At 35.5% G+C, this 13612-nt stretch overlaps 1 protein-coding gene across 1 annotated transcript; it reads left to right on the forward strand.

Annotated features, from left to right (window-relative positions):
- Positions 1–8937: 8937 nt before the first annotated feature.
- On the forward strand, positions 8938–13074 carry LOC121373741 (plasminogen-like). Its single transcript, XM_041500495.1, has 2 exons — positions 8938–9458; positions 12712–13074. The coding sequence occupies exons 1-2, from the start codon at positions 9182–9184 to the stop codon at positions 12993–12995; spliced, it is 561 nt and encodes a 186-aa protein (XP_041356429.1). The 5' UTR covers positions 8938–9181; the 3' UTR covers positions 12996–13074.
- Positions 13075–13612: the final 538 nt, after the last annotated feature.

Raw genomic sequence — 13612 nt, forward strand, 5'->3', positions numbered from 1 at the left:
ATTTGTTTATTTGACAGGGGGGGGGGGGGGGGGGGGGGGGGGGGGGGGGGGGGGGGGGAGGAGGAGGGGGGCAGCTTCTCCCCCCCTCCCCCCAGTGCTGGAGCAAAAAATCAAATATCTGAGCTAAATCCAGAACAGGGGTTTAGAAAATACACCAGAAAACCCCACAAATTAAGGTACTTTCAATAAAGAAGCGATCGGGTAGTTGAATCAGGACGGATCTATGAAAAGAAAAGGGATGCGTACTTAAGACACCTCAGCACTATTTGTGTCTAACATATGCAGGGGAGGATCCGAGTGAACTGACCTAGAGGGATCTGCCCCACCCGAATTTTTTTTTTAAAGTGTTTTTTTTTTTTTTTTATGTAAAAGATCCCTTGCTGCATTAGAAAAATGTAGCGTGTTTCCTCTGATAACTACAAGATAATTACCAAATGTTTGACATCCAATAGCCGATGTTTAATTAATCAATGTGCTCCAGTGGTGTCGTTAAACAAAACAAACTTTAACTTTAACCGAGGTGATTCGATGCCACGTCAGGCAATGCACTCAACCAACTGACCTAAATCCCGTCCAATATCGATGATGAATGTTCCTATATATGTATTCGCATTATTAAAGGGACATTCCTGAGTTTGGTCAATTGTAAGATGTTTCTGACTAATAAAATATGTCTACGAGTAAACTTACATATTAAATATATTTTCTTGTTTAGAATATCAGTGCCTGTATATTCAATGTGTTTCTGGTCGTCTTAATATTTCTAAAAAGCCCAAACTGGATTTTGTCTTCAAATAATTTCGTACGTACGAAAAAAATATATTTCAGGAAATAAAATTAAATTTAACCTAGTACAAATATTATAACGATCAGAAACACGTTTAATATACAGCCACTAATATTTTATGAAGAAAAATATATTTGATATGTAATTACAATCGTTAAAAAGTATCTGTTAGTCGATAACATCTTAAAAATTGCAGCAAAATGCAGCGTACGGAAAATGAATGCTAACAGATATCCGCATTAAAGCATAATGAACCGTACAGAAAGTGCACGCGAAAACAGCACACATGAGACCCGTTTCCAGGACGGAGAGCGCCAGCGATCATTTCGACTGGTTCCCATCGCGTCCAATACCATCACATTCAATTGATATTTAGCGCAAACACCAGTCCAACGATGAACCTTGAGTTTACTGCTACTAAAATATGCGAAGTAAAGACAAAAGAAGACAGAGAATATGGTTATCATGGCGTGAGCGTTCGTACAGAGACCACAACAATAAAATTATCGCCCATTGGAAGCAGCAGCCAATCAAAATAGAATGTAAACAACAAAAGTATGAATAAATAATGCAGACAACTGTTCAAGCTTAGTCTATAGAAAGCGTGTTTAAAGGCATACTGTCACAGACTTAAGGACCTTGTTTCTCTAAAAATGGACAATAAATAAAAATTACTGTAATTGTTGGAAACCAAATCTAGCTATCGCATCACCTTACTCTGAACCATGATGGACTGAAATCCATGTCATCCCTCTCGGCAATTTTAGTTTTTGAATTATGGACCATTGCCATAATTCAATTATTTTTACAAAAATTGTCATTAATAAATGGAGTATGGTGGTTATGAAGATGGTTGAATAAAGTACATTTAGGGACAAATCAAACTATATTTGTTCAGGTAATACTTTGTTAGACCAGTAAATACATGTAGGTCAGTGGTCTGTGACGATATACCTTTAATATTTGTGTGTGTGTGTGGGGGGGGGGGGGGGGGGGGGGATATGAAGCTATTTTTGGGTGGTATATTTGACAAGCTTCATACTGACATTCCTACAATTCGGAGATCAAAATAATAATGTTTTACAAAACAATATGTGTTTATTTTAAAGGTGTGGGTTTTTTTTTTTTTTTATCTCTTCTTTACAATAGGATAAAACAAAGGAAATCATTTGGTTCTGATGTAGAGGTTGGCATTAACCGCCCTTCTTCCCCCACTCCCCAACCACCGATCTTCCATTTCCCATGGGCCTGATATTGCAGATTGTATAGGTTGTTTTCGTTTTGTTGATTTATATCGATTTCCCGGTCACAAAAGAATGTGTTTATGAGATATCCAAGAATCAACTGATAGGCAACGGACAAGGATTGGTCTTTTACTAAGCAGAAAGCAGAAACATATCAAGTTCTTGGATACAGTATCAGACGTGATGGAACTTCGCTCGTACAAAGCCAATTTACGACATCTTATCGCGATGGAACTCTTGCTGTTCTACTGCATTAAAGGTACATATTCTTGTAAAAACGTTATATGATACTTTTGGCTAATACAATCTTATCGTAATGTCGTTTTGCATTAAAAGGTACATATTCTTCGAAAATCTTTATATGATACTTTTGGCTTACAATCTTGTCGTAATGGAACTTTTATTTATTTTATTTTTTTTGCATTAAAGGTACATATATTTCTAAAATCTGTACATGATACTTTGGCTAATAATCTTGTGGTTTTGGAACTTTTAATTTGCTACTGCATTAAAGGTACATATTGTTGTAAAAACTTTATATGATACTTTTGGCTAATACAATCTTGTCGTAATGGAACTTTAAATTTTTGTTCTGCATTAAAGGTACATATTTTTCTAAAAAAAAATATATTATACATTTGACTAATAATCTTGTCGTAATGGAACTTTAGTAATTAATTTTTTTTTTGCATTAAAGGTACATATTTTTCTAAAATCTGTACACGATACTCTTGACTGCCGTATTAGAGGTATTTCGCATTCCTATTGCGCATGCGCGCGAAGAGTAACGTCCCTTGACAAAATAGACTGAAACTAGTCTATTTACAAATTGGGGGGCGTGACAGACAGGTTGTTATGGGTGACTTGAGTAGCTTCGTAGGAGACTTTTAAACTTTGGCAACTAACATGTACATATTTCGAATTAGATGGTATAATGGCCGTAGAAAACGGTCCGCTGAAATTTACAGCGGAATGGTTCAAATTAAAGGGACATTCCTGAGTTTGCTGCATTGTAAGATGTTTCCGACTAATAAAATATTTCTACGATTAAATTTACATATTAAATATATTTTCTTGTTTAGAATACCAGTGTGTGTATATTCAATATGTTTCTGATCGTCTTAATATTTGTAAGAAGCCCAGACTGGATTTTGCCTTCAAATAACTTCGTACAATAAAACAATATTGTAGGAAATAAGATGAAATTTAACATAGTACAAATATTAGAACGATCAGAAACACGTTTAATATACAGCCACTGATATTTTATGCAGAAAAATATATTTGATATGTAATTACAATCGTTAAAAAGTCTCAGTTAGTTGATAACATCTTAAAAATTGCAGCAACCTCGGGAATGTCCCTTTAAAAAGCAGTGCAACAACTTGGACAAAGTCTCTGCGACTCGTACCCGAGGGTTTTGATAACGCCAGATTAAAAGACTATCTCGTAAAAAGTATAAACAAAACAGTTGACAGATTCCATAGGTTATGGCATCGATCGATATATATATTTGAGAGAGAGAGAGAGAGAGAGAGAGAGAGAGAGAGAGAGAGAGAGAGAGAGAGAGAGAGAGAGAGAGAGAGAGAGAGTATATATACACACACACACACACACACACACACACACACATATATATATATATATATATATATATATATATATATATATATATATATATATATATACACACAGTCAAACCTGTCTTAAGCGGCCACACAAGGGAGTAGATAAACGTGGCCGATTAGGACAGGTGGCCGCTGAGTACAGGTTGCCACATATATAGTCTTAAAACATTTGTTGTTGTTTCTTGTTTTACCGTCTGTACTGCTAATTAACGGATTTGTGCTTCATAGTTGACTATAAATCAACTTTTGACATGTTGTCTCCTTCAGAAATAATGCAAATAGAATATATTAAATTAACCGTTCTCCACAATTTTGTTTTCTTTTTCCATTTAATTATTTAATTCCGACTTCATGCGATGTATTGTTATAATAAGTGAATCTACAAATGTCAAGCGTAGCCTGCCCAGAGGCAATTAGATGCATGTCAGATTCATACTTCCTTAATTGATACACAGTGGAGATGTCGGGACTGAATGGGTACTAGTATTCCTGAAGGTGTGAAGATCAGTTATTTGCTGCACCTTATCGCTGTTGTTAAAATATCCCTTTTATATAAGAGGAAAACTTTACTGTGGCCGCTTAATGCAGGTATTTTAGCGATTTGGGATCCGATTTAGGTGGCCGCTGGCCGCGTTAGACAGGTGACCGCTTATTACAGGTGCATTTACATTATAAATCTTTTGGGAGGAAAAAAGTGGCCGCTTAAGGCAGGTGACCACTGAGTACAGGTGGCCGCTAGGACAGGTTTGACTGTATATATATATATATATATATATATATATATATATATATATATATATATATATATATATATATATCAGAAGGTGTTTTTGTTGCATTTTTCTTAGTGTCTATATAATTGGGAAAGTTAAAAAAAAGGAATTGATTTTATGCTGTTACATGTATATCCATAAAGTGGGAATTTAAAAAAAGGGGGATTTGAGGGGAGGGGGGGGGTTGAAGGTAGGTGCCGTTCTGTTTACCCATACACACATTTTTATACAGTGTCAACATGAACGCATTGGGTATTATACAAAATATATTTATTTTCTTTACTGTTAATGTGTTTTCCACCATATCTAAGTATATAAAATACTAGACGGACCTGTGTAGGAACGTCCTGTACACAGCCGTCATCACTCTATATATATTCATATATCATTATTATTATTTAAGGAGTGTCTGTAATTTCTTTTACGTTCATCGGGGTATGAACAAAATAAATCATCCGTAAATTGTGTGAATCGGCGAAGCCGTTCTCACATAAGTTTGCGGATGATTTTTTTGTTCATACCTAGATGAACGTAAAAGTAATAACAGACAATACTTATAATTAAATTTGAAACACACTGAGTAATAATAACATTAAAAGTTCATATATATATATATATATATATATATATATATATATTCTGTTGAGTAAATATATATTTATTTATTTTATTTACTGTTTACTACCATATCTAAGTAGAGAATACTAGACCGCCCTGTATAGGAACGTTCTGTACATAGCTGTCCTGACTACATATATTTTTTATATATTTACACACGCCACGTTATATATTTTATTGAGTATAATTCGAAATATACATATATTTTCTTTATATACAAAATATATATATATTTTCTTTACTGTTAATGTGTTTTCCACCATATCTAAGTATACTAGACCGCCCTGTGTAGGAACGTCCTGTACAGAACCGATAAGGTTTTGGTCCCTTATGCGTTCACTGGCTTCCCTCCTACAAAATGTACCGAACAAACCCTCGTACTTAGAGTAACATTAAAATCGTTTTCTACGTGAAACGATTACCCACAAACGTTTCCGATATCCATTGGCTGGATATTGATGGAAGGATAACGAATTTCCCGGACATATGCGATTGGAACAGTTAATAATTGAACAATGGTCGTGGCCTCCCATTGCTTTTGCCCCCCAATTTGCAGATAGGTCTATTTTGGCGAGATCTCGCGAAATCTCGCGGTTTGCGTCCTCGAGTAACTCCGCAACGGGCACTTGCGCAGTGGAATGAGAAAGAGGTCTATTGAACTTTTAATTTGCTTCTGTATTAAAGGTACATATTGTTCTAAAATCTTTATATGATACTTTTGGCTAACAGTAAAGTCGTAATTGAACTTTTAATTTGCTTCTGCATTGAAGAATACATATTTTTTCTAAAATCTTTATATGATACTGTTGGCTAATATAATCTTGTTGTAATGGAACTTTAAATTTTTGTTCTGTATTAAAGGTACATATATTTCTAAAATCTTTAAATGATACTTTTAGCTAATGACCTTGTCATAATGGAACTTTTAATTTTCTTTTGCATTCAAGGTACATATTTTTCTGAAATCTGTACATGATACTTTTGGCTAATACAATCTTGTCGTAATGGAACTTTTAATTTTCTTTTGCATTCAAGGTACATATTTTTCTGAAATCTGTACATGATACTTTTGGCTAATACAATCTTGTTGTAATGGAACTTTTAATTTTTGTTCTACATTAAAGGTACATATTTTTCTAAAAAAATGTTATATGATACTTTTGGCTAATAATCTCGTCGTAATGGAACTTTTATTAAAAAAAAAAAAAATTGCATTCAAGGTACATATTTTTCTGAAATCTGTACATGATACATTTGGCTAATACAATATTGTCGTAATGGAACTTTTAATATGCTTCTGCATAAAAGGTACATATTCTTGAAAAAACTTTATATCATACTTTTGGCTAATAATAAAATCGTAATGGAACTTTTAATTATTTTTTGCATTAAAGGTACATATTCTTCTACAATGTTTATACGATACTTTTTGCTAATAATCTTGTAGTAATGGGACTTTAAAAAATTGTCTTCTTCATTAAAGGTACATATTTTTCTAAAATCTTTATATGATACTTTTGGCTAATGACCTTGTCGTAATGGAACTTTTAATTTTGTTCTACATTAAAGGTACATATTCCTGTAAAAACGTTATATGATTCTTTTGGCTAATAATCTTGTGGTAATGGAACTTTTAACTTTCTGTTGCGTTAAAGGTACATATTTTGTAAAAACTTTATATGATACTTTTCGTCAAAACATATTACAGTTTCTTGCTGAGAATATTAATTTCTGGACATCCGGTAATTTCTGGGATTTCCTGATGTTTATAGTGGCACTTTCATTTTAATAAATCAATGTGCTTTGGGGGTGTCTTTAAACTTTTAATTTAAAGGGACATTCCTCAGTTTGCTATATTGTAAGATGTTTTCGACTGATAAAATATTTCTACGATTAAACTTTGATATTAAATATATTTTCTTGTTTAGAATATCAGTGTCTGTATATTCAATGTGTTTCTGGTCATCTTAATATGTGTAAGAAGCCCAAACTGGATTTTATTTTCAAATAATTCCGTACGTACGATTGGTTTTTTTTTTTTTCTTTTTTTTTTCAGAAAATAAAATGAAATTTAACCTACTACAAACATTACAACGATCGGAAACACATTTAATATACAGCCACTAATATTTTATGCAGAAAAATATATTTGATATGTAATTACAATCGTTAAAAAGTGTTTGTTACTCGATAACATCTTAAAAATTGCACCAAACTCAGGAATGTCCCTTTAAATCTATTTTACTGTATACATTGTATTCCTAATAACGAGTAAAAAGTGTTATTCCTAATATACCGCTACGTTCACGGCAGCGCTGCAAGGCGTTTTAAGAAATACTAGCTCGAGTCACCTCTAGACCTCCCCTTTGATTGTGTGTTGTACTCTACCGGCCTCGGCGGTGTCGTGGTTATATCGTGGCTATATTGTAAGATGTTTTCGACTGATAAAATACTTCTACGATTAAACTTTGATATTAAATATATTTTCTTGTTTAGAATATCAGTGTCTGTATATTCAATGTGTTTCTGGTCATCTTAATATGTGTAAGAAGCCCAAACTGGATTTTATTTTCAAATAATTCCGTACGTACGATTGTTTTTTTTTTTTTTTTTTTTTTTTTTTTTCAGAAAATAAAATGAAATTTAACCTAGTACAAACATTACAACGATCGGAAACACATTTAATATACAGCCACTAATATTTTATGCAGAAAAATATATTTGATATGTAATTACAATCGTTAAAAAGTGTCTGTTACTCGATAACATCTTAAAAATTGCACCAAACTCAGGAATGTCCCTTTAAATCTATTTTACTGTATACATTGTATTCCTAATAACGAGTAAAAAGTGTTATTCCTAATATACCGCTACGTTCACGGCAGCGCTGCAAGGCGTTTTAAGAAATACTAGCTCGCGTCACCTCTAGACCTCCCCTTTGATTGTGTGTTGTACTCTACCGGCCTCGGCGGTGTCGTGGTTAGGTCATCGAACATAAGGCTGGTAGGTACTAGCTTCGCAGCCCGGTACCGGCTCACACTCAGAGCAAGTTTTAACAACTCACTACACCCTCTTCTCTCTCTCACTAACCACTAACAATTAAAGGCATACTGTCACGAATTTAAGGATCTTATTTCTTTAAAAATGGATAATAACTAAAAATTACATTAACTGTTGGAAACCAAATCTAGCTATTGCATCACCTTAACTGAACCATGATGGAGTGAAATCCATCTCGGCAATTTTAGTTTTTGAATTATGGTCCATTGCCATAATTCAATTCTTTTTACAAAATATCATTAATAAATGGAGTATGGTGCTTATGATGATGGTTGAATAAAGTACATTTAGGGACAAATCAAATTATTTTTGTTCAGGTAATACTTTGTTAGACCATTAAATAGGTCAGTGGTCTGTAACAATATGCCTTTAAAATCTCTCTCACTAACCACTAACAATTGACCCACTGTCCTGAAAAGACAGCCCAGATAGCTGAGGTGTGTGTGCACAGGACAACGTGCTTGAACCTTAATTGGATATAAGCACGAAAATAATTTGAAATGAAATGAAATGTTGTATCCTACAATAAATAAAGGGGAGGGCTAGAGGTAACTCGAGCTGACGAAATACCTAAGCTAAACGGTTCAAACTGTATTCGAAAACAAGGAAAGAAATTAAAGAGACAGACCCCAGTTTTTAAACACTACAACGTATTTTTTCACTATTAAAGCCGTTTTTGATCATTTAAATTAGAAATACTTAAATTTTATTATGTAGAATATTATTGTTCATACACCTGACGCGATTCTGGTCATCCATTTTTTTGCAATACCCCAAAAATGCATTTTTCATAATTCTAAATAAAAGCCCCCAAAAAAACCGAACGTTCGTCTGAGATGTAATGGTTATCGAGACAACCTTTAATTATTTTTAGACTGTATTTTCCTGTTTAAACATCACAAACTTTAGTTTCTCTCTATTATAACCGTATCCAAATGTGTGTTGCATTTTCACTCACTGAAACTTGGGTATGCGCCTTTAATAATGTTCTGATTAAGAAATTTAAATTATAACACCTTTAAACAACTTTTTTTTTTTTTTTTTTTTTTTTTTTTTTTTTTTTTTAAAGTTATGAGCAGTCAACAGACGTGTTCTGATCGTGCAACACGCTTGGCGAAAGTTCTCTGTTATGAGGACCTACACGTCACAGAGATGGACCTGTACAGTGTCAGCAGAATAGCGTTCGACGAATGTGCCTCTGTCTGCGCGGATGACCTCACTTGCAGGGCTTTCGTAGCCGACAACCGCCAAGGAACGTGCGCGTTGTTTCGTGATAAATCCGTGACAAACAGTTCCAACAGCGATGACCTCACAAGACAGATATACTTTCTGAAGTACGAAAGTCAAGGTAGGCCTGTGTTTGTTGTTACTGAACTGGACATTGTAGACTAAAGGCTCACCTCCATCGCCTAAGGCTCGAACATACAGAAGAATGTGCCTGCAACCATGGATCTCAGACACCAGAACACGTTCTTCAAAGCTGCCCTCTCCTCCAAAACATAAGGCAAAACATCTGGCCAGAAGAAAAAAAGCATCAAAGAAAAGCTACGGGGCAGCCCTGGTAAGCTCCCAACTGACGATCCAGTTCATCGATGCAGCACATCTCAGGGTTTAGTGAACATATGAAACCGAACGAGAAGAAGAAGAAGAAGACGGATTGGATCGAATTTGTATACTTTTTGTGAGCAGTCATTATATTGTCATTTCATTTCAACATATTTTCGTGCGTCTATCTAATTAAGACGGCTCACAAACAAGTACAAAAAGCAGAACAAAGACAAAAAGAAAAATCTCCTCCACAATACAAAGAGATCGAAACTCAGGTATCATTGGATTTTATAAATCTTCCAAATAGGTCGAACACTAGTCTCCCTAAGACAGGCAATGACCCAAAGAAATCCACCAAATAGGTCGAACACTAGTCTTCCTAAGATAGGCAATGACCCAAAGAAATCCACCAAATAGGTCGAACACTAGTCTCCCTAAGACAGGCAATGACCCAAAGAAATCTACCGAAGTACTTTCAGGTCGGCTGAAAAAGATCGAATCACGTTCGGTCCCGATCAGCAATATTTATGAAACTTTGGCCGATATCGGTGATTATGACATGCATATTTCATCTCCAAATCATTGCCGATCACAGAGACCACCAGTAAAGCCAAAGATAAAACCCATACTTACTCCCAGTGGAAAATAAAGTTATCCAGTAGAACTGTTGTGGGCTTAAGTCCAATTTTGATGAATTAAGTTTTTTAATTCAAAAGTATAATCCTCTTGCAGTGTGGTTTCAGGAAACCTTCCTAAAGGATACTAACAATATTAACATGAGAGGATTTAAGAAACTGAAAATAGAGCGTCTGGGTAACGTTACATTGCAAACAAATTTACAAACTGTGGCTGTAAATTTCACAGCTCATAAAACTTACTCTATGTTCAGTTTATTTACCCCTTCGAAACAATCATAATTTTAACTCCATACTCCTTTGTTACCATGGGAGATTTTAATGCTCACCACACTTTGTGGTGATGCGACGAAATAAATAATAGAGGTAAACAATTGGAAGACTTAATTCTCAAACATGACTTAATATTATTTAATGATAAAAGTGATACATACTTTCATCCTGCAAGTGGTTCTTTCTCATCCATTGACTTAAAGGGACTGTAATTTTTAAGATGTTATCGACTAACACACTTTTTAACGATTGTAATTACATATCAAATATACTCTTTTTTTGCATAAAATATTAGAGGCTGTATATTAAACGCGTTTCTGATCGTTCTAATATTTGTACTAGGTTAAATTTCATTTTATTTCCTAAAATATTATTTTTTCGTACGTACGAAATTATTTGAAGACAAAATCCAGTTTGGGTTTCTTACAAATATTAAGATGACCAGAAATACATTGAATATACAGACACTTATATTCTAAACAAAAAAATATATTTAATATGTAAGTTTAATCGTAGAAATATTTTATTAGTCGGAAACATCATACAATGCAGCAAACTCGGGAATGTCCCTTTAACCCTTTGTAATCCAACGCTTTGTCTTGATTTCTCCTGGAAAGTTTGTCAAGACCCTTGTGGCAGTGACCACGTTCCTATTCTTTTGGAGAATAATGGACCTCCATCACTTGAAAGGGCTCAGAGATGGAGTTTGATAGAGGCAAATTGGGATGCATTTCGGCATCTATGCTGCACTCGACTGCAACAAACGGCCATGACTGGTGCCGATGATCCCATGTCTTTGTTCACATCTGTCTTGAAATATATTGCAGAGTAAACTATTCCTAAGACTTCGGCAGTACCGAAGCGTTTCAGTAAACCATGGTTCAATAAGACATTCAAAGATGCAATTAATGAGTGAAACAGGATCCTCGAGAGGTTCAAACGCGAACCTACCGAGGACTACCTGAAGGTAGTACTAAATCAAATAACTTCCGGCTGGGTCAAAGTTCGAGGTGCAGCCAGCTTTTGATAGAGAAGAAAACACCACAAGTCCTGTGATTGGTGATAAATGTGAGTGTGTTGGTTGTAAAAAAAAGAGTTTTATCTGGGCAAAAATATATACAATTTTATTTCATCTAGTACCACTGTGTCAAGTAACCTTGTGCTTGAAACATGTATGGGGTACCTGTAAAAAAAAGTAGTCGAATTTTGTGTGGAACTATGGTAGTCATAGACGCTACCCGTTATCTCAGAAATGAGCAGCGTTACCCCCATTTTTTTCTGATTCACTTTAAAAGTGAGTGGTGGTAGTATTCATATCAATGGCGTTTATGTCGATTGATACGCTGCAGGTAGGAGGTTTAGCCACACATGTTACTATTGTCGTCTATGGGATTTGATTTGGTAGTGTACACCTTGAATATTTACCGCTTTGCTCGGGCAAAAGCTCGTAAAGCTACCCGACAGAGTAAGAAATCATCTCGGAGACACACATTTGATAATAACTGGTAACTCGTTTATTATCCTCTATATATGATTCAAATTTAATTATTGTATGTTATTTCTTTTACTTTCATCTGAGTATGAACAACAACAACAAACAGTAATCTGCAGACTTATGTGAGAACGGCTTCGCCGATTCACACATTTTGCGGATGATTTTTTTTTGTTCATACCCCGATGAATGTTAAAGAAATAACAGACAATCCTCAAATGAATGTAAGGGAAATTTAATTATAAACAGTTATAAAAAGTCAAAATTAATTACTTGACAAAAAATGGGGACGGGATGGGGTTTTGCACTCTCTGGCTCCTTGGGACCCCGTCTACACGGCCTTCTAGTAGCAGCCACTCGTGTTTTTCTTTCTTTTGTAGGCATCGGTGGGCCCTTTGGGTTATTTCTCGTTCCAGCCAGTGCACCACGACTGGTACATCAAAGGCCGTGGTATGTACTACCCTGTCTGTGGGATGGTGCATATAAAAGATCCCTTGCTGCTAATCGAAAAGAGTAGCCCATGAAGTGCCGACAGCGGGTTTCCTCTCTCAATATCTGTGTGGTCCTGAACCATATGTTTGACGCTATATAACCGTAAATAAAATGTGTTGAGTGCGTCATAAAATAAAACTTTTGTTTTCTTTCTCTTATAGGTTTCTGCGTCACGGCACCGGAACTAGAATGCTACCGCTTAGTAAACGGAAAAGCGGCGTACACCGGAAGAAGAATGACGACAACTTCGGGGATCACGTGTCAGAGGTTTGACCAGCAGACGCCTCATGGACATAGCCGAACAAATCCAGCTGCCTTCTCTGTGACGTCACTCTCTGAGTTGGAAAATTTCTGTCGAGATCCGGATTGGAATGGCACTCCCTGGTGCTACACAGTTGATCCCAGTATCAGATTTTTATCATGTGGGATTCCGCTTTGCATATAAAACGTTTGTTTTGTTTAATGATACCACTAGAGCACATTGATTTATTAATCATCGGCTATTGGATGTCAAACATATGGTCATTTTGACGCAGTCATAGAGAGGAAAGCCGCTACATTTTTTTTTTCATTAGTAGCAAGGGATCTTTTATATGCACCACCCCACAGACAGGAAAGCACCTACCACGGGCTTTTATATACTAGTCGTGGTGCACTGGCTGGAACGAGAAATAGCCCAATGGGCCCACCAACGGGGATCGATCCTAGACCGATCGCTCACCAGGTGTGGGCTTTACCACTGGGCTACGTCCAGCCCCTTAAGTATAAGAGACCTAAAATCAGAGTTACATCATGTGGGATTCCTCTTATAGACCTAAGATCAGACTTACATCATGTGGGATTCCTCTTAGAGACATGCTCTGAGAGTTACATAATGTGGGATTCCTCTTAGAGATCTAAGATCATATATACGTCATGTGGGATTCCTCTTATAGACCTAAGATCAGATTTGCATCATGTGGGTTTCCTCTTATAGACCTAAGATCAGATTTACATCATGTGGGATTCCTTTTAGAGACCTAAGATCAGATTTACATCATGTGGGATTCCTCTTATAGACCT

This window comes from Gigantopelta aegis, chromosome 5 (assembly GCF_016097555.1).
Source record: "Gigantopelta aegis isolate Gae_Host chromosome 5, Gae_host_genome, whole genome shotgun sequence".
Taxonomy (NCBI): Eukaryota; Metazoa; Mollusca; class Gastropoda; order Neomphalida; family Peltospiridae; genus Gigantopelta; species Gigantopelta aegis.

Coding starts and splice junctions, on each gene's coding strand:
- LOC121373741 (XM_041500495.1), top strand. CDS start 9,182: ATGAGCAGTCAACAGACGTGTTCTGATCGTGCAACACGCTTGGCGAAA. Junction 9,459..12,711: donor TCTGAAGTACGAAAGTCAAG/GTAGGCCTGTGT, acceptor TTTCTCTTATAG/GTTTCTGCGTCACGGCACCG.